The following is a 21,218-nucleotide window of genomic DNA, read 5'->3' as shown; positions in this document are numbered from 1 at the left end:
AGCCAAAAATTGATTGCACCTCTTGAGCATGAGTCACGGGACAATGAATAAGTCCATGACCGCGTAATGGACGTCTCTGAATGAAAGAGCAAGTACGCATTAAATTGTCGTGGAAATGATAACTTTTGCCAACTTTCACGAATACAGATTATCGTGCTGTCTCATTGCGTGCATTGATTAAGAGGTCGAACGTCAACTCACGGCATTATTCTAGAATGAAATTCTTGATTTTATCAAGCACCGGATGGCAGAATAAGGTGATACTCGAGCGAGGATTAAATAATTTTAATCGATAGGCGAATTTTTTTCTTATAAAACAAGAAAAAAATTAATGTTTCTTCGTTGGTCCAAAAATGGAAAGCGAGAGAGGAACACAAGAAGATCAAAGCGACAGCTTCAAGTCCAGCCCACTGCTATCCTTTCGCATCCCTTGTTCTTTGTCTTCTCTATCGTCTTCTTTAGAAGGACCGGCTTCTTCGGTCTCCGATGGCGGAGCCGGGCAGCTTCTGCTGCCCTCAGCGAAGTCTTTGGGTTCGAACTTTGGGGTCCAAACATTCGGTTCCCTCTTGTTCATCTTGGAGGCTTCTTGCGGAGCGGCTTCGCTTCTAATGAGGTGATCCCGGATATCCCGGGTGCTTCGGATCAGCGCGAAGAACTCCTCCATCTTCCCATCCTCGTCCGCCTCCTGCTGATCATACTCCATGGCCTTCCTCTTCTTCTTGTCCCCCTCCATACTCCGGCTCGTGATTGGAACGAGCTCGAAGAAAGAGAGGAAGGAGGAGGAGGAATGGCGAATGATCTCTTGATGATAAAAACCGTGTTGGCCATCGCTTAGCTTTTATAGCAGAAGTAGCGATCAGCAGTCGCACCATTTCATACTTCTTAGGACCTCCCACCCGTGAATGGACATTAATACCCCTACAATTTAATAAGATCAAGCGTCTAGTGTTAAAGTTAAGCAGGGGCAATTCTGGAAAAGGATAACAATGATTTCGTCACTGTCTATGGCGTAAGCTTCTCTGCATCAGAGAAGAGACGCAGCCTCGACGACAAGTGCAAAGGGCGACGGTGGTCCAGTTCAATTCGTGTTGACATATCGATACTTTATTCGGCCTTCGTGACACGCGAATCACGATCCGGTGGCTATGACTCGATCTGTACAAATAAAAATGTTCCAATTTATTAGAGAGATTAATTAGAATGTAAGGGCGCTCTCGACTGCAACTGACACTATGAATCAACCAGCAAGTGCTTATGAACACATTCGTGGAACCGAGGACACTGATTATATTTCAATCTCATGCATCATCAGACTTTCCCACGATAGGTCTCACACCGAATTGGTCGGAGTATTTTTCTTTTCGCTCTTCCGAGAGAACCCGAGGCAGGCTAATCTTCCGCCCACTGGACCCTATGTTTGGCCCAAAGGTAGTAGGCTCCGACTGGGCCTCGACCCCCCAACTCATACAGCTCCGGCGAGATATTTCTCCGGTCAATCTCGTTGAGAATCGGGGTCAATATGTTCCAGGCAGCTGCGAGCTCATCGCTTCTCATAAATAGATGGCTGTCCCCATCAATTACGTCCAGAAGAAGGTGCTCATATGAATCGGGCACCTCAACATTATACCTGGAGTACGAGTACTATTGAGATATGTTTTGCTCGGAATCTAAACAGTCTTGGGAAGGAAATTAAGGACCTGATGAGCACTGACCGGTCTTTGTATAACAAGTTCAGCTCCGATGCATCTAACTGCAGTCCCAGTCCTGGGACCTTATTGTTCACTCTGATTAGGATGGCTTCATCCGGGACATCTCGCAGGATAAGTTCATTAGTCGCAAGGTCAATATTGTGCCCGATACGCTCTCTGTAGATGTTCCCAGGAACGTGATGAAACTGTATTCGTATCTCCATTCTGTAATTCATAAAATCATGCTACTTGCGTTAAGTGACCGTTTTCATCAAAGCTTCAAGGTAACAGAACTATGATATCCCCGCTCATATGAAACTGCCAGACCACTTGCAAACAGAATTACGAATAGCACAAGACAGAGGCTCGTAGAACAAATAAATCAGATCAGAGGTTGGACCCATACCCAAAACCAATACTCTGTTATCAACCTCAGGAGATTGAGTTTCCTAAAACCTTTTTCCAGGAGAAAGGAACAGTGACAGAGAATGGATGGAGTATTCAGGAACGATCCAAAAAATAACTGACCTGTGCTTGATTAGACCCATCCCTGTCCTGATCATAAAAGGGACACCATCCCACCGAGCATTGTCCACAAATAATGCAGCAGCGAAATATGTGGGGGTCCGATTTTTCGTTTTAACATCAACTTCATCACCATGGGTGGCTTTATATTGGCCGAGAATCACATCGCTAGGTTCTAATTTTCGTATGGATCTCAGGACCTTCACCTGGAAAACAAACTTTTATATTATCATCATCATCATTATTATTATTCTCTATGCTGTACAAGGAGTTCCATTAAAATATACCTTTTCATTCCGAATATCTTCTCCTTGAAGGCTTATCGGTGGTTCCATTGCAAGCAATGCTATTGTTTGAAGGACGTGGCTATGCACAACATCACGAATGATTCCATAGCCCTCAAAGTACCTGCGCAAGATAATGCAAGAAAACTTAAGATAGGCGTGACAAGTCATCCACAAACGTTTAGAAAATTATAGTGAGGATTAACAAGAGAATGTGTAGAAAAATATCACATACTTTCCTGTTCGCATATTTAAATCTTCAGATAAAATAACCTGCACATATTAATCGGTCAAGCACGTTATGCGTGTCATAAAGTTAGCAAGGAAATTGTAAAGACATGTCAAGAAAAACAGTTACCTGAATGTTGCGTATATATTTCCGACTCCATAACGGCTCAAAGACCAAATTGGAAAATCTTAGAACCGTTAGGTTCTCAATCAGATTTTTTCCCAGAAGATGATCTATCCTGTGACAAGGTCCGTACACGCTTGGTTGTATTCAACAGGGTGCCAATAAATACTATGTCTGACCTCTCAAATGTAGACATAAGAATCAATAGCTTTACCTGTATATCTGGTTCTCCTCAAACTTCGAAAGAAGATACTGTGTCAGCTTTTGAGAAGATGCTGCATCAAACCCAAAAGGTTTCTCAATTATTATGCGGTTCCATCCCTTTTGAGTTTGAGCATAATTAGCAACTGATGATGCAACATCTAGTAGTGCTTCTTGAGGCACAGAAAGGTAAAATATCCTCTTAGCCTCCGCTTTTCCCTGAGCATAAGCTCTTAAATCAACCAACAAGTGATCGAGATAGAATTCAAACTGAGGTGCCATAACAATATATATAGGGGAATTTGAGGACTGATCACTTTAAAAGATGAACTTTACCTCAAAAAGCTTCATTTTGGCATTAAGCTTTGACATCCCTTCTTTGTTGTCATATCCTCCATTGAGATAATATGTTCTGCTGAGAAAAGAATCCATCTTCTCCGCACAGTTTTCCCTGCAATGACAAAAGGGATCTGAACGCTCACATAAAGTCACACTAGCTTTGAAGAAGATTTCAAGTGAGAGAATATATGTCACTGAAGGAAAACTTTAGGACAAGAAGTAGGAAGTGAAAAGATTATTTGCAAGCCGGTATGAGAACCATACTGATGATCAATGCGACAAGTTAAAGTTGAAGATATTATTGATCTCAGGTCTTCATCCGTCAAATTCTTTCTCGAGTAACCGAAAATGCAGACATTCTGCAGTCTCAATGAAAACAAAACTTAAGATAAAGGAAACATTAGATCACAATGTAAAGAAGTATACAAGCTAAGCAAAAGACCCTCTTATCATGTCCCTTGTATCCGTTGCAAGTGGACTCGCTTCAGTATCCACCAAATGACATAAACAAGGACTGAAAATGATATAAGTGGACCAAAAATAGCAGATTTGGCAATGCTAGAGACAATGAAATTGCGGCACTAACTCATGAAAAAGACGTAACTATATAACTGAAGATGAACAACATTACATTCCCAAGCTTCCAACACTGTGGGTACAAATTCAACCACGAATATACGTATGAGAAGCATTAGCAAGCTTACATCAGGAAGAAATCCACTGTAGTATAGCGCAAATAGTGCAGGGAAAATCTTCCCCTTCGCAAGCTCCCCAGTAGCTCCAATGACTGCAATGCTGAGAGACGATTCTCCAATATGATTTACCGGATATCTGGAGGAAGCCATTTGTGGCAGATGAGAAGAGTCTATAGATGCCACTACTTCTTCAGAAATACCGCTCTGCGGCTGCTCTGAAGAGCTCTCCCCAGCTCGTGACGTGGTTCCTGCCCCTTCTTCGATGGAATCTGTACATGTCACCATTGAGATGCGAAAAAATAAAAAAAAAAAACCACTCCAGGCATGATTATCATCAAGCTAAACAAACTTCCTAAATACACAACATCAGGTTTGCCAACCTTTGGTGAAGTTTACTGTCGATGCTCTCTCTGCCGATTGAGCTGCTTCGACATGCCCTGCTAGTTCATCTTTCTCTTGAGTCTTTATACTCTTAAACTCATCAACCGGTCGGTGTTTTCTCCTAGGATGCTTGATCTTCAAGCTCTCAAGTATCCTCAATTTCAGGCCACAGAACCTTCTGCATATGTTGCCGGCACCGAAATAAAGGGCACCCTGACCATTAGCCGCAGAGCTACAATTGTTTGGGACCTGAACAGACTTCAAGATATCAACTTTCCATTAGTTTCTAAATCTTCCCACTAAACAAGCACAGCCCGACTTCAAATATTAATCTTGCTGCTGACCCAGTAAGCATGATTAGCAGAAAACCCAGTTTCCGAGCTCAGATTAATGAAACCAAAATCACAAGCTCACCGTTGATCTGCGGATGGAGATCACCGGAGCTCCCGGGCAGGGAGAGTCAGAGGACCGGCCGAGTGAACTTCCAGGACAGTGAGCTGGGAAATGCGAGAATTGCATCGTCATCATCAGATGGGCTCTGATCTTTTGCTCATTGATTAGTTTTTGATGCTTAACAGGAACAAGGGGGAAGTGCAGAGCAGCAGCAGCAGCAGGCAGCAGCGGTGGCAGATGAGCTCAAGATTGTTTTCTGTGGGCACGGCAGCAGCTGATTACTGCGAACCCGCTGGAAGCTTTCGATCATGGCCGTGTAAATGGATGAAACAAAACATGACAATGACAAGCGGTAGGTCAGTATTCTTTTGCTCAATAAAAGGTTAGGTCGAGTTTAATTGTCACCGAATGTTTCTTTAGTCCACTGAAACTTTAGTCCAATTTGATCATCGCAGCCCCACCAATACACTAATAACTTAAGTTCAAGGTCCGCTGAATCAAGCATTATGGGTCGGTTACCTTCTTCCTATAATACACCCACATAGTGACGAGCTTTACATTTTCAGTGAGATTTGAACTCGTTATATTCAAATGGATCACTTGATACTTAACCACTAGACCACCGTGTTGGTTGTGACAGGTCAGTATTCAAACGATTTGTGATTTATTTCGTTTAAGTAATATCTCGAGTTCGAACCATTGTGAATGTAAAAAATTTATGTTGAGAGAGATTTAATCATTGGTGGGCCGATTCAATTCGACTTAATTAATCGATGTCCAATTATAGTTTCAGATAATAAGATTCACCAAAAAAAAAAAGTCAATACCTTCATGTGCACAAACTCTTTGCTTGTCTTGTCGGACCGAAGGACCAAAGAAGAGAGAAATTTCATTCTGCACCATGAACTTTTACCTTGGATCCATTTAAATCCTACAATTCACATGTTAAAAAAAAATACATAAATGATGATTGGCGTGATTGAAAAATTTCTAAGTTTTTTTATTGTAAAATTGCATGACCAGTCCTAAAAGATTTTGTTCGAAACTTTCTTGTATGGTATCATTTTTGCTCTCACATAGTGCCTCCTAACATCATCGTGTGCAGTTCAAGCGAGAGGATCTTTGTCGAAATCCCGTTGAAAGTACTATAGGTGGGTGTAAAACAAAAGAATCAAAACTTCAAGGTGCGTTTTGCTGCTACTTTAATTTTCTGATGCCAAATGCAAATTGAGAGTTCCTCCAAAAGGGTGAGATCTGCTTCGGTTGACTGCACTAAATTGCATAATGGTAGAGGAAGCAAGACACTACCAGCACGGTGGTCTAGTGATTAAATTCTAAACGTTTTACTTGAACATCACGAGTTCAAACCTCGTTGAGAACGTAGAGCTCACCACTATATTGTTGTATTATGGGATGGCGATAACCAGCCCATAATGCTTGATCTAGTGGGTTTTGAACTTAATCCACTAGTGTTTTGGTGGGGTTGGGGTGACCAAGTTGGGCTAAAAGTCTTAATAAGGTATGGCGAAAGGAATATTCCGTGGTGGTTAGATTTTTTAGTTGGGACAGTCACAACGGTCAATAATTTGACTTACCTTTTATTCAGAAAAAAAAAAGAAGCAAAGGCAGGGCAACCCATTCTTCCGTCTATTTTCCCAATAAAATTTATCCAATGCCAATCCAGAAGGCAAAGAAAACATTATAACAATGGATACAAAGACACATACACCATAGACTACCTACATGCAATCCAAAAAATGCAATAATCAAGTAAAATGCAAGACGGGTTATATGTAATAATGTTTCGTATTTCAACGTGTCCAAGCTAAAACAAGAATCCCAATTTTCTTGTGTCTAACAATGAAAGTTTACCAACTGATGATAGTGACCAACACCTAAACGTGAAATAGTACGCAACGAATCTAACTTTGCACGCGATTATCTTTCTAATTGCAGTCTTATTGGGAGAAAACTGACAGGGTCCCTTTGGATTTTATGGAACCAGTGGGGTTCCATGTTGAAGGAATGTCCAAAGCTGAAGATTACGAACATAAAAGATCAAATCCACCATTGAAATGAGGAAAAAAAAGAAAAGCAAGCCATTCGCCTTCTAGATTCGGTTCTTTTTTTACCGTTCCTATCGAAAAAAGCGTCGAATGCAACGATGGTCAATAAGGCATAACAATTTCGTGCAGGAACCATGGAATCTGCACTTTAAATAATGCCCATGTGCAGTCTCTAATGATATATATAATCAAGTGGCATTTACTGAATAATAGATCATCATTATTATACGAGATGAGATGATGCTTTTGTCTTTTGATCCTTTTGATGTTGATATATGATCCCACCCCCATGTTGTGCACAAGAAGCAATAAAAAACGGATCTTTGGGATCCAGAAAGCAGACAGCTTTAGATAAGAGAGAGGCAAGGCAACGTTTTCCATTGTTGGGACTAACCGTATGCAGTAGAAATGTTAATCCAAGGGGGGCAACAGATGCCCAGACATGGAATTACCTACCGCTGCCCGAATATACACACTGTCTCTGTTCCTTCGACGGTGACCCTCCGCTACGGCCTTTCTTGGCATTTATAATATCTTTCCCCCTTTGCCTGTCTTCCCTTCCTCCCTGTCTCTCTCTCTCTCTCTCTCTAATCTCATATATAAAAGTTTCTTCATCTATCAGTGTCCCCCGGGTTAATCAACTTCATCCAGATTAGACTGGTTGTTAAAGTTCTCATCTTTTCCTTGAAGATAACAGGTACGGAGGAGAAAAGCTGCTCTTTTCTCTCTGGGTGTTCAGCTGATGATTCGGTTTTCGATTCTTTAGATCTTTTCCTCTGGCGGGTCGATTGAGATAGGTTGCTAGATTTCTGGGCTTAATCTGGAGCATCCAGATCATCCGGGTCATCTGATAAATCTCAGCTCGATTTGCGGTTGGAGTGTAATCTGGTGAAAAGTCTTGGCCGTTGTTTGTTTCAGAACAGAGAGGTTTCAATTTCTGCTGGTCCAGTTGAGCTAAGACTCGAGCTTTAGCACGGAATTCTTGTTTTCTGGGAATCGGGTTGTCGTTCCTCGTACAGCTCTTGGTTTCTTGGTCTTGTTTTGCTTTCTGAAAAATGCTGTGGCAGCTAATAGACTCTCAGGTGTGACTGATGGACTGTTTTTGAGAATTTGCGTTTTGATTATTTGGAAGCTAACCGGAGAATTTCGATGGGAAAGAAAAGAGGCTTCGATGAATTTTGCATTTCATGAAATAGGGAGCGACTGAGTATTGCTCTGGTCTAATGATTTATCCAAGGCAAACGAGGAACATAATAGTTGTCATGGATCTCGATGCCATATCAATTTCAGATTACACGTCAAAGCAAACTCTGTAATTTCATTGTTTATATTCTTGCATGCACTAAATCCTATTGCCTTGTTGACGTGCTATAGCCTTGCTGCTTTCAGTTTGGTTGAGATTAAATGGGGTCTGAATGCCCTCCTGCTGTGACTGTACATATAACCGGTTTTAAGAAGTTCCACGGAGTTTCTGAGAATCCGACCGAGACAGTAGTCAGTAACCTAAAGGAGTATGTGAAGAAGAAGGGCTTGCCAAAAGGTTTGATTCTTGGAAGTTGCAGTATCCTTGATGCTGCGGGTCAGGGGGCATTGGTTCAGCTCTACCAAACGTTGCAGTCTGCAGTAGCTGAAAAGAATTCTCAGACATCGAATTCTGGAAAAATTATTTGGGTGAGTTATCACTAGGAAATTGCTCTGCATTGTGTCAATGTGTCTGCACTAGTTCTGTCAAATTAGATTCTCTTTGAGGAATTGGTCATATTTTGGCTAATATTTGAAGCAAGTATCAAATCCTGAGGTTCAGTTATCAATACCAATACCTGAATGCAGTATCTTTAAGGACAGCACTATTTTAATTGGGGATTCAAAATAGACTTTTGATCCTGTTTTTCTGTATTTGGGCGAACCCTTCATCATGCAAAGCTGGTCAACGCAATTCTGCCTATGTAATGTCCACTTAATCTCATCTGCTTTAGGATGGGTCTTCTTTCATCTCAAGAAGACAGTTGAATCAACGCAGTTTTTTATGTAAACAGTAATACCATAGAGAAGAAGAATAGGAACATAACAAAGGCACATCTTTCTTTTCTATAGCAGAGGCAACCTGTATTCTCTCATTACCCTTTGAAAGACGTCTGCTGTTTGGTTGTCCACGACCTATTGATTCTACCAAATCATGATATTGAAAATTATGCGCGACCAATCTATGGACTGCTGTTAAGAGCTATGAGGTGCAACGTAAATAGCCATGACCGCGATCAGTGCATGGTGTAATTACTCTGTCTTGTTTAATGTCAATTTTCCAGGTACATTTTGGAGTCAATAGTGGTGCCTCAAAATTTGCAGTCGAGCAACAAGCTGTCAATGAAGCTACTTTTCGCTGCCCTGATGAGATGGGTTGGAAGCCTCAGGTTATATTTCTTGGCAAATTTTGATTGTCTAACCTTTAGCTTGTTGGTTAACTGAATTCATCACATATATCATTTGCAGAAAGTCCCCATTGTTCCTGCAGACGGTGGAATTTCTCGAATAAGAGAGGTACAGCTGATTCTCCCTCTCTTTCTTTTTAATATGCAGACCATCCATAGAAGCACTTTGGTGTGATTAAGTTGTTTCAACTTTCGAATATCTATCAAGTATTACATTCTCAGTTCAGCCAAAAGAAAGGCAACGATGTAGGCCTTTTCATGTCAGTGCATCACGCAAATTTTTCGTTCATGACTTCCTCAAAGTTTCTGGAATATTTTACTGAAACATTCAAAAGAAAAATTAGATAGTGAACATAGATGGATGGCCTGTATAGAGTCCGATGTGCCCGGTGTACATTTTTCATAGGATTTTAATATCAGGATTAAATCAATATGTAGGTGAGAAAACAATGAATTTACATTAAGAAGGCCCTGCATATGTTGTGACATTCTAATGCTAGTCTAAATTCTTATTTGCGCTTGAAGGCCTGAAGCATTGCAATTGACTGCAACATTTTGCTTATTATTTTGCGAAAGAGCTCAATCTTAGTTTGCGTTTACTATCATATCCTTCAACCACTCTCCTTCTGAACTGACCTACTCTTTGTGCAGACCTCTCTCCCTGTTGAAGAGATTGCAAAGGCCTTAGCGAGTAAAGGCTATGAAGTCATGACTTCCGACGATGCAGGCAGATTCGTGTGCAACTATGTCTACTATCACTCCCTTCGTTTTGCAGAGCAGAAAGGGATCAGGTCACTTTTCGTTCACGTGCCTCTGTTCTTGACCATAGATGAGGACACCCAAATGCGGTTTGCTTATGCCTTGCTCGAGGTGCTTGCATCTCTATGTTAGCAGTTTTCCTGTTGAGCAAACAATCCACCCGAATTTCAATATCTTATTGGCCCCGAATTCTGGAAGTGGATCATCATCAATCTTAAAAGGGTATGCCTTCCAATTAGTAAGTTTGTTCGGTCTTTCGTCTTTCACGAGCAGTAAGTTTGCAAGGTCATTTCATTTTCGCTTGATGATACCTGGACTGTTCCCAATGTTAAAGGATCTTCTGTGTTAATATGTGAATAAGAAAAAGATCCCCAGCTTGTTGCTTTTCACTATTCCATCTCAGTTATGTCAGAGCGATATTCCCATTTTCCCATCTCGATATTCCATGCCTTCACTGGTCCGATTATTTGTGACGAATACGGAGTGATTTTAACATGTGAGATACGTAAACGAACTGTCTAATTTGTAAACTGAGGAGCTGACCTCCTATGTATCAAAGAGAAAGCTGCACCTCGTGCTGATACTTTAATGTATCACAATAAGTTGGGTTTTGAACTGCTTCTGCAAAGCAATGAGCTGATGTAGGAAGCGCGCCTGGGAGAGATCTGCTTTCTTGCCAGCACTCAGAGCTATCCAGATCGAATGGCATCTTTATGGGATTTGGTGGTGCCAAGAGAGGGATGACCAAATGAAACATGTTTAAGTTTCAGCATCAAAACAGAGTCTTCCGAAAATGGAAGCAGAATGTTGAAAGCTATGGCTTCCATGCCCATTACAAACTTCCTAGCATCGCCACATCCATCGAAAAACTTGGGAAGTCCTCTCTCCGTCAAAGACACACACAGAGAGTCACTTGCAGTTGGGTCACTTGCAAAAGGAAAAAAATATTGGTCGAGTATTACTAATTCAATTTGGATGAGTAATAATCAATCAGAATGCAATATTACTCGTCCACTTGCAAATGGCATGCAGTGACCTGATGGAAATCTGTCTTCTTCATCTATCAAAAATTTCAACGCAGCCCTTCATTTTTAATTCCAAAGAGTTTGTCGAAAGATGGATTCAGGCCATGAATCCATTTAAGAAAAGGGTGACTGTGTTCTTAAATTTGTGATAACGTTGGGGAGGCTGAGTGGAAGATCAATTCATCACAAGAGGATTTTAGGGCGGCGGATCGTACCTCTAGCCATTGATTGATTAGTCTATTAAGAGTAAATGAAGTGGTGACATCATAATATTCCTTTTGCTCCCTCCATATGTTAGTGTTGTGTAAGAGAAAGATATAGATTCTCTTTCTATTGTCTCCATTGTCTTTTCCTCAACAATATGTAATTAAGTGAATAGCTTTGGCCCTAATTCAATCTAATCCATTGATTGCTTGTTGCGAGTTCATATTACATTATGATATGAACTATACCAACTAGCCCTTATAGATGCAAAAGAATGTATCCAAATCGGCTTACGCATGATTTTTTTTTTGCAAATCATTTCATCTCTGCACTTTTACATCAGTGCCATGGGTTCAACTTCACTTGTTGGTAGAGAACCTCAACTATCTTACCCCTCACAATAACATGATCAGAAAAGAACCGTTAACCCCTCTCAATCAGGTAAATGGTTGGTCTACTTCCCACGTGCTTATCGACACTTTTGCTCATTTGCAAAAGGCATGAGAAAAACAATCACAAGCGCCTATCAGAACTTATGGTCATATATGAAATAATACAATCATTAGCTTTCCTAGCCAAAAGAAAATATTGAAAATGAAACAATATTTGAAAAATATATAAAACCGATTTTCTAGAAAAATTATCGCGTAAGTATCCTTGATAAATCTGCAGTAACAATTAAATAAATATATAATGCATATTAAATAAGATAGTTCCAAATTATTATCGAATCATTTAATAATTACAATAAATTTATTGAATATGATAATTCATTTTAAATTTGAAATTAATTATTTAAAATAATAAGACTTATTAATAATAAAAACTTGGTCTTACAACATATAAATAATTAACAATGATCATAGATATATGATAATGATCAATCAGTGCATTGCATAGGATATAAAACTAATTCAAGTACAAAAGTAAGATTGGCAAATTAATTATGCTCTTAATAGTCCTTTTTAATTATTAAATAAAAATAAGAATAAGAATAAGAATAAGAATAAGAATAAGAATTGTATGTAATATGTGTATATATTTAAGTCTTTTGATAAAATATAAAATTATTGATAAATCATTAAAAATAAAATATTGAAATTAAGGCCCAAACGTATAATTTTTGTAAATTAATCAATAAAAAGGCTAAGTAAAATCGCTTAACTAAGTGCTAAAAATTGAAATACTCAAACACTTGACCCAGAAAAGAAATCAACAAGTTAAATGATTTACAAAATTATATTAGTTATCATCAACACATGTTACTGATTGTGCTTATAAATGTACGATCTGCGTTAGAAAGTGAAATAAAAATATATAGATATCCAATTAATTTGTGCAATCTTTATACTAAGTGAAAAATAGTGTGGACAGTTTTTCTTTATCAAAGTTTACAAAAATATCAGTTAGATAATTTATAAGCAACTATAATTTATTCGGAAATTTTGAAGTTCAAAAGGTTCGTTAATAAGATCAAAGATTTGTTCTATTTGTCCACTGGGAAAAAAGATTTGTTCTATTTAATTATATCCATGTAGTAATAAAAAAATTTGATATAATTAGGTTATATTGTACACAAGAAAAACGAAAAAGGTGAAGTCATTACCAATATTGTTCTAAAAATATCGGAAGAATATGAACAAAATATAAGACAAAAACTAAACAAAAAGGAGCAAATTTATTTGTCATTTCATTGATCGTATCATCTTCGATACATAAATATGTTTGTCCTGTATCTACTAAAGTAGAACGATAACCATATACTAAATACTAAATAAACTAAAACTCTTGTTGTAGGAGGTCACATGTCATGCCTACAATTTTTAGATGGAAACCCACGCGTTGCGCGGACGATTACTAAGGAATTTAATGATAAAAATTTTGAAATATAAAAATTTATTCGTAATGTTAATTAAAACTGGAATAAATATTTTATTAAAATTCAACCAAAGAATAAGAATAAATAAATAAAACTACTGAAAGTTAATGGAAAAAAGATTTCTATCCTATTATGAAATAAAAATAAAAAGAAAATATTCGAGGTATATAAATCAGAAAAGTCTTAATGTTACGGAAGCGACGTCCATAATGGAACTCAAATAGAGATCCTATCAAAATGATCAATATCGAAACAGTCAATCTGGAATAAGGTTCATTCAACAAATCAAAGTTTAATCAAGAAAAAAAATTTGGAGCAGATTATTAAAACAATCAAGATATCAAAGCAATTAATTTGAAATTGCATTAAAAATTTTTATTTGTGAATCAAAATTCAACCATTAAAAAGAACAATTTGGAGAGGAAAGTGAAAAAGAGATTTGGAATTATATGTAGAATATTGTTCTCCTTTAACCAATACTTGACTAGGTAGAGGACTATATATATACACAGGGGTTGAATTATCAGAAAACAACAATTATATATTTAATATGTTTAATCTATATATACTAACCATTATAATCTATATATATTTAATTGAATAGACAACTCTCTCTCTCTACATATATGCCATCTATATATGTTTTGTTGCGGCAACTATATCTTTTATAAATTATATATATATATATATATATATATCAATGCAAATTATTGCAATGCCCTTATTGAGTTATATTCCATTATAATCTAAATATTTAGATATGTATATATTACATATTTTGTTCCATTATATATATTCCGCGTGCCTTATGTCAAATTTTATTCTCTTATATTTTATGTATTTCGTTGTGCCTTATAGATAAAATTTATATATTTACTACATAATTAATTAATTAAATTTCCTTAGTATAAGTGATTTTCTTCCTTTACAAGAATATATAATTTTCTTAATGTAAATCGATGACGTGACATTTTGAAAGAACTCCATTTTTTATTTTTGATTATGTGGCGGTGTGATAATTCGGTCCGTGTTTTGTTTTCATATATATATATATATATATATATATATATTTAAGTGGATATATACAATAAAATTCTTTTCAAGGCTTTCATTTTAAGTTTTAAGCTCTTGATTATTAAAAATTCTCAAGTGAGCAAAATATTAAGAAATTTAAGAGTTAATATAAAATTTACGTGGATATATACATGATAATTTTTTTCCTATATGATAAATTTTAGAGTTAATATATAATTTAATTTACATAAAATAAATAATAATAATAATTTTGTCCGAATTTGATTCTTTTTCCATGGCATCGCATGGTGTTTTGCACTAGTTCTGTAAAATAACGCAAGTAGAACTCTGAAGCACTTCTGTTATAACAATTCTTATAAATTAATTTGATTATAAATGAGTATTCATAAAGGACAATCCAAATGTGTGCAATTCTGAAAAATACTTTTCTTTTAATTTTAAAAAGTGAATCATGTTAAAATGCCATGCAGCCCACTATATATGTATTTTATATATTCGGTGTGGCTTAAGAATAAAGTTTGTATATATAACTCTATATATGTGAATATACACATAGAGAGAGAAAGAAAAGTGATGATAGCTGATGATGCAGAATAGTCAAGACGTGATGGCTCACTTTTAAAAATTCTTCCATTACAAGGGAAATCTATAAATTTAGTATAATAAAATAAAAATTTTAAATATGTAATAAAGAAGTACGGATAATTTCACTTAAGTATCGAACATGAGATCTCTTAATCACTAGATAAAGGGCGTATAACTTTTAAAAATTCTAATCAAGGATTCCCCGCTTAGGATACTGAAATATATTGAAGGATATAAACTATTATAATAAGTGAGAAGATCGAATATGAAGTACATGCACATGTTTTTGAGCTTATTATGAGTCATGAATCAAGCAAGCTAGCTAGGTAAAATGAAAATTAAAAAGAACGTATATATTAAGCGTGAGGGAAACGATTTTTCTAAATAGGCATCTCTAACGCACTATTGTTATTGTTTGGTTATTCTGGTAATTAAAACTAACCATTAAGTCGATAGGACATTAGGACTCGCCTTCAGTTGAATAAAACACATAAGTAAAATGTTTGAAACAGCATTTATTCCGATCGAGAGCCAAATTGATAGAAAGCTATCAAAAATTATATATAGATAGCTGTTTCGGCCAACTAACTGGCCGGTGGTGTCGGAAGCTATTGTTTTTGCCAATGTGGGGCGAGCAGTAAATAAGTAGGCGGCCGGCGTCGTTGATGCACATCTAGTGTCTATTTCGAACATATATATGAAGAAACTGATACTGTGATGCAAATGTAACTAGAAGACAAGCTCTTTTACATGTATTACCGAAAAGCTTTCTCCATATGTACTCGATTTGCTCAATAAATTGATGCATATATTCTCTTTGGCAAAGAAGAAAAAAAAAAGGAGGGTGTAGTGCAGTAACGCACGTTCTCTCTTGTCGACCTTAAGGTCGCATGTTCGATATTTTGTGGAACTACCGTGTCCTTTTATTAGTTATTTAGCATTTTACATTTATTCTACTAGGCTTGAATCTCATTTGTAACCGAAAAAAAAGACGGAAAAATGAAACTAATACAATATATATTTATTTATTTATGTATTTATGTATGCATACTACAAAAGGCAAGGCAAGGCAAGGCAAAGCAAAGCAAAGCAAAGCAGCTAAATTAATTAGGGCTTGCGTGTGAGTAGCTTAGCTTCGAGAGAGGAAGTATGGTGAGGTTGTGGGCGAATGGTGGGCTATGACTGCTATGCGTGCGCTGCACCGCCATTTTCCCCCTTCCATTTCGCAGCTTTTTCAATATTATATAAAAATTAATAAAATAAAAACTAAACAAACAAAAAAGAAATAGCGGGGGAAAAAAGAAAAAGAAAAATCAGTGGCTTCCCTAGCTCGAGTCTTCCCTGTCTGATCTTGTATATGCGCGCATGCATTAGTATTGTTTGCTTTATGATATTGCGCGACTCAGGAGAGGTTTTACCTTTCAAGCCAAAAGACAAAACGAAAATATTTTTTTTTAAAATAGTAACGAAAGTACGAGTGAAGAGTATATACGTGCACATATATATATATATATGTATGTATGTATGTATGTATGTATGTAGGGACAACATATATATGGTTATATGATATGGTATATGTGTGTGTATAGACCCACAAATCCACAATTTGCCGTCCTTTTGGACCTCTACTTCTCATTGCCGCATGAAAATGACAATTATAAACTTTTGCTTTGAGGACTCATGAGTCACTTTTCACCTGTCCCTCTCACTTCCATCTCTCTCTCTCTCTAATCTATTAGGCCCTGCTTGATACACGAAAACGAAATGGAACACAATCGAATGAATTTCGTATGGTGAAATATGATTATATTGAGAGAAATATAGTGATTTTCAGGTTAAACTAAAACATATAAGGAATGGTTTTTATTGAATGAATTTATTATTTAAGACATCATTTTATACATTATATTTTTAGATATATAAAATTAATTGGAAAATATATGATGTATATAAGACTTAATAGAAATGATAGAATGAACAATCCTTAAGTTTTTTGAAGAATGACGATTCCATCAAATTGAAGAGAAAATAACTTTCAAATTGAATGATCATTCTAACCCGTGAAAGTGTCACTAATATACGAGTAGATGGAGTGAAAGGATGTAATTTTCATTATATTTTATTACTGTGTATCACACGTGGCCTGAATTTACAAGATTTAAAACTTAGCGTATATTATATTAACTCTGCCAAAGCCTGACCTAGCTAGTAGGTTATTCATGAATCTTAATTCCTTCGACATCCCAATAAAACATCCAAGCTCAAAATAATCTTGGGACTCCTTTTGGTTTGCAGAGACAACTTCGCAATTACAAATTTAGAAAGACATTGATCAAGCATCTTTTAGCTATAAGAATTTTTTAAACCAGTACATAGCATATTCATGCTCTTTAAGAATTAGCATTATTTGACAACAGAGAATGTATGTATAATACTAGAGCCAGAACGTACCGATTATGTTATATTGGCATCATTAAAAAACGGTTACAATAATTAAGTACAAAGCTGAAGTAGTATGGCTATAGAGTTGGTAATTGAATAAGCTAGATTAAGGTGAATGGCGCACACACACACACACACGTATATATATATCTTATGAAGCTACAAATACAACAATACTAGGGCAGTACTCCGAAGCAGCCCTAATATGATATGCGGTCCCCTAATGAAAGACATGCATATATACATACATACATATATATATATATATATATATATTCCATTGATAATTTAGTGCCCATGTACATGGTTCAATTTATGTACGCATATATAAATATCTTTGCTGCGTTTGAGGCATAGAAAACACGATCTTATGCGGCTCTCTCATAGGGCCCTAAGTAATATGGCAAAGCCTAGACAAAGCAAAGCATGTGACAGCCCCCACCTTGGTGTGCAATCTGCCGCATGCACATAATAATTGCCCACATAATGATACATGCAGAATATACTCTTCATGTCTCTTTTTCCATATCATCTCATCCTTAATTAACTATTTAATCAGATTTCTCAAAAGTATTGATTTCGATTTATTTGGGAGAAAATAGCGAGAAAATGACAAGCTAAAGAAACTTATTATGAAGTGATGATGAGAATATATATATATATATATATATATATTACTAATTAACTTGAGAAATTTGCTAAAAAGCTTCTTGAAAATTAACAAGATAGGTCGGCTTTTAATTACCTATAGTTCCAATCGTATGTGAAACGATGGAACAAAAATTCGTACGTTTCTTAAGCTGCTTTTGGTCCCAAAGTGCACCATACCGCTTCATGCGATCATCGATATGTACTCCCCTTAAGAACATAATGAATCATGCACATACTATAAGATGAAAAAGGAAAACTTGGAGTATATATATCTATATATATGTGTGTATAACTGGAAAATAGTCATTATTGTAATTAGATAAAGACTACTTTTAGCTTTTCTACGTACATTTTTTTTTGATACAATAACGTTGTTCTTTCTCTCTTCTTTTTCTCCATTTGTTCATAAATATAATCCAAGTTGGTTCCAAATTAGCACCGACCAACCTCAGGCTCCGTTAACTTTTCTGGTATTCCCTCCAAAAGGCACATAGCCGGCGGGATAGTTAGGGTTTCCATAACCCCATAAGCATTCCAGCAAAAAGGGTTCATCACGAAATCCCCTTGGGCCGGGAGCAGCTCGACCTCGGAGAGCGTGAGGTTCGTGCACGGGACTGAGTCGCTACACCCAAAGTGCATCGGCAGGCTCCTCGCGTCGTACGTACCCTTGATGTTTGAGTACATGACGTCCGAGACATAGACGGCCGACGTCTGGTTGGTGCAGTTCTTGGTCAGGCAGTAGTACTGGTCTATGATGATCGGGTTCCGGACGGTGTCCATGTGGATGTTGTTGAAGGTTATCTTGGACACCGCCCCGGACCCGCCCTGCCAAGTTTTGATGCGAACCCCATTGTCGGAATGCTTGATCTTCGAGTCTGACACAGTGATGTTTGACACACACGCATGGCTATTGTGCACGCCTAGGCTGCCGATGCTGCATACATATATGGAAAATTGTTAGAATCTTGTTAGGAATTTAAATAAGTTGTGGCGGGCAAAATTTAGGGCGCTGAGGAATAAAAGCCTGTAAAGGAAAAGGCAATTCAGAACAACAGAACCTAAACAATTCATTATTAGTACCTTTTCCTGTCCACCATTTTATATTACCCTTCTTTTCTTTGCATAAAGTGAGAAAAAGCTAGTCTAATTTTTTGTGCATATGTGTGATTCGGCTATAATTATACTTAAGGGGAAATTCACGTACGTCGTGGCTTCAGTTGCTTTAAACTGATCTAGACAACGATATTTATCAACCACTATTGGATGCGACTTCTAGTTAACACGTAACCTAAGATAAATCCATAGATGGATGTATGAATAAAGTTCATTAGTTAATGGATGTACCTTATTCCATGACTAGGACCACAAGTTATGTTCCTTATGTCAACATTGTAGCAGCCAGCTCCAATCGATACACAATCATCACCTGCAAATTGATAAAATCAAGTTTAGTATCAACAAAAAGTTCTTTTGTGCTTCTTTTCTTAACTTAATTCTGCGAGATTATGGCCCAGCCGTCGAGGATTACCAATAAAGCGAGGAAAAAAAAAAAAGACTATCTGCATATATTTACCATTGGAGATAACAGAATCGTAAATCTCCACATTGTTTGTGTTCTCTATGTGAATCCCGTCGGTGTTAGGGCTCAAGGCAGGTGACTTAATGGTGAGGGACTGGACGCGGACGTTCTGGCACCCGTCGAAGCGGAAATGGAACTGAGGGCTGTCCTTGATTTTGAGGCCGTAAACCGTCAGGTTACTGCTCATGAAGAACCTTAAAGTCTGCATTCATTATATATTTGCGAACCAAATGAGTAGAAACTCAACTCAGGGGTTCTTGGAAACAAATTTCTCAGTCGAGATTTCCACTTACCACCGGACTGTCGCACCGACCGGGCATAGTTGTTCCATTCACTCCCTGTTAGATGGGCATTATTATCGATCGTCAGATCAGTTACGCCTAATTTCGCGTGTTTGAGGAATTATTAACCGCTGATGAAAGTGTAATTTCAGTTTGGATTTAATTAAACCTTGTGGGGCTTGCAAGGGAGATTCCACCACTTTTCGCCTTTGCCATCAATGAGGCCGCCACCTTGCAAAGACATTCCACTGACTCTATAGAAGACCAGCCACTGCCTCTTACTCTTTATCTGTGGCCACAGCTCAGGCCCATCCGGTGGCATTATGGTCCCATCAATCTTCCCATCCAAAAATGGAAACATTACGTTATATATATGATCCGCAAAGAACCAATATATCGGCTTCTTAACGTTACACATGCATTTACCTGGAAGAGGATGCTGGACTTGCATGGCCCGGTGAAAATGGTGGACTGAATCATGAAGGAATGACCACGAGGCACGAGGATGGTGGATCGACCACCATTGTCGGCCCTGCACGCTGCGTCCCAGGCCATCTTGAATGCGTCCGTGTCGTCTGTGGCCCCATCCCCTACCGCCCCAAACTTCCTCACATCAAAGACCCCCGTCTCATCCTCTGGTTCATCCTCGGAGCTGGGACCAGGGGCAGCCTCAGGGGCAGGGAAAGGCTGGGCGGAGATTTGCGAGATTGGGTGGGAATGCTTCTTTCTGTGGCCATGGTGATTGGATTTGGCAATAACCACGGGAAGGAAAAGCAAGCAGGAGAGGACGGCGAACGCGAGGAGGGACCGAACAAGTTGCAGGTTATTTGTCATTGGGGGCACAAATGAAGGGAGACAAGCTAGGACTACTTATAAGGAGGCAACCTGCAGAAAGTGGGGAGGAAAACCTTATCGCGGAATTATCGCTGTCCTAGGATACATTACGGTCCACGGACTAGGGAGTAGCCGAGCTGCAATTGGGGAATATCACGCTTAATAGAGTTCAAGGAACCTTTGGAAGCTGACAGAGATTGTTAAAGCCCACGTCGACCTGGGAAGTCCCAAGAAGCAGACGAGAGAGCACTAAGGGGAGAGCAACTTGCTAATGAGTTAACAACTTGGCAGATTACTACACAAAGGAATCAGTGAAGGGTGAAGTGAAGGGAGGGTGGAAGTCAGTTATCAATTTTTATACTAGGAAGGATCAGTTAGTGGAGAATACTTTTTGGGGATTTTAATAATTACCCCAGACCGACCAATTCCAGTACAGGACCAATAGTGGAGCCTGCCTACTAATACAAGCATGCAGTTGCAAAGTTGAAAGAAAAGGTTAGAGAAATGGAGTATAGTTTCGATCTCAACTGAAGCGGAAAAGTCTCAGATTCAATTTTTATCGGTAGAATTTTATGATTCTTGTCCTTTTTG

At 37.8% G+C, this 21,218-nt stretch overlaps 3 protein-coding genes across 5 annotated transcripts; 1 reads left to right on the top strand and 2 right to left on the bottom strand.

The window, feature by feature from the left end:
• Positions 1 to 280: 280 nt before the first annotated feature.
• On the bottom strand, positions 281 to 5,177 carry LOC116214578 (inactive glucose-6-phosphate 1-dehydrogenase 4, chloroplastic). Its single transcript, XM_031549966.1, has 12 exons — positions 4,880 to 5,177; positions 4,465 to 4,723; positions 4,094 to 4,353; positions 3,654 to 3,748; positions 3,387 to 3,501; positions 3,064 to 3,269; positions 2,856 to 2,964; positions 2,733 to 2,770; positions 2,501 to 2,621; positions 2,217 to 2,419; positions 1,713 to 1,913; positions 281 to 1,627 (listed from the first exon to the last, which is right to left on the bottom strand). The coding sequence occupies exons 1-12, from the start codon at positions 4,991 to 4,993 to the stop codon at positions 1,390 to 1,392; spliced, it is 1,959 nt and encodes a 652-aa protein (XP_031405826.1). The 5' UTR covers positions 4,994 to 5,177; the 3' UTR covers positions 281 to 1,389.
• A 2,282-nt stretch (positions 5,178 to 7,459) lies between these two features.
• Positions 7,460 to 10,507, top strand: LOC116192127 (pyrrolidone-carboxylate peptidase). Of its 3 annotated transcripts, none has more exons than XM_031520577.1 (5): positions 7,460 to 7,621; positions 8,314 to 8,595; positions 9,231 to 9,335; positions 9,415 to 9,462; positions 10,005 to 10,507. In XM_031520577.1, exons 2-5 carry the CDS (start codon positions 8,329 to 8,331, stop codon positions 10,242 to 10,244), a joined length of 660 nt encoding a protein of 219 aa, XP_031376437.1. In that variant the 5' UTR covers positions 7,460 to 7,621; positions 8,314 to 8,328; the 3' UTR covers positions 10,245 to 10,507. The 3 variants fall into 3 exon arrangements, with proteins under 3 accessions (XP_031376437.1, XP_031376439.1, XP_031376438.1); XM_031520579.1 differs by lacking the exon at positions 7,460 to 7,621 and adding an exon at positions 7,645 to 7,812; XM_031520578.1 differs by lacking the exon at positions 7,460 to 7,621 and adding an exon at positions 7,645 to 8,006.
• A 7,671-nt stretch (positions 10,508 to 18,178) lies between these two features.
• On the bottom strand, positions 18,179 to 20,946 carry LOC116187699 (polygalacturonase At1g48100-like). Its single transcript, XM_031516604.1, has 6 exons — positions 20,220 to 20,946; positions 19,963 to 20,130; positions 19,806 to 19,850; positions 19,507 to 19,714; positions 19,278 to 19,359; positions 18,179 to 18,867 (listed from the first exon to the last, which is right to left on the bottom strand). Exons 1-6 carry the CDS (start codon positions 20,625 to 20,627, stop codon positions 18,366 to 18,368), a joined length of 1,413 nt encoding a protein of 470 aa, XP_031372464.1. The 5' UTR covers positions 20,628 to 20,946; the 3' UTR covers positions 18,179 to 18,365.
• Positions 20,947 to 21,218: the final 272 nt, after the last annotated feature.

The sequence above is a fragment of the Punica granatum genome, chromosome 1, assembly GCF_007655135.1.
Source record: "Punica granatum isolate Tunisia-2019 chromosome 1, ASM765513v2, whole genome shotgun sequence".
Taxonomy (NCBI): Eukaryota; Viridiplantae; Streptophyta; class Magnoliopsida; order Myrtales; family Lythraceae; genus Punica; species Punica granatum.
The sequence above is the reverse complement of the archived record's forward strand: the minus strand, read 5'-3'. Positions and strand labels throughout refer to the sequence as shown.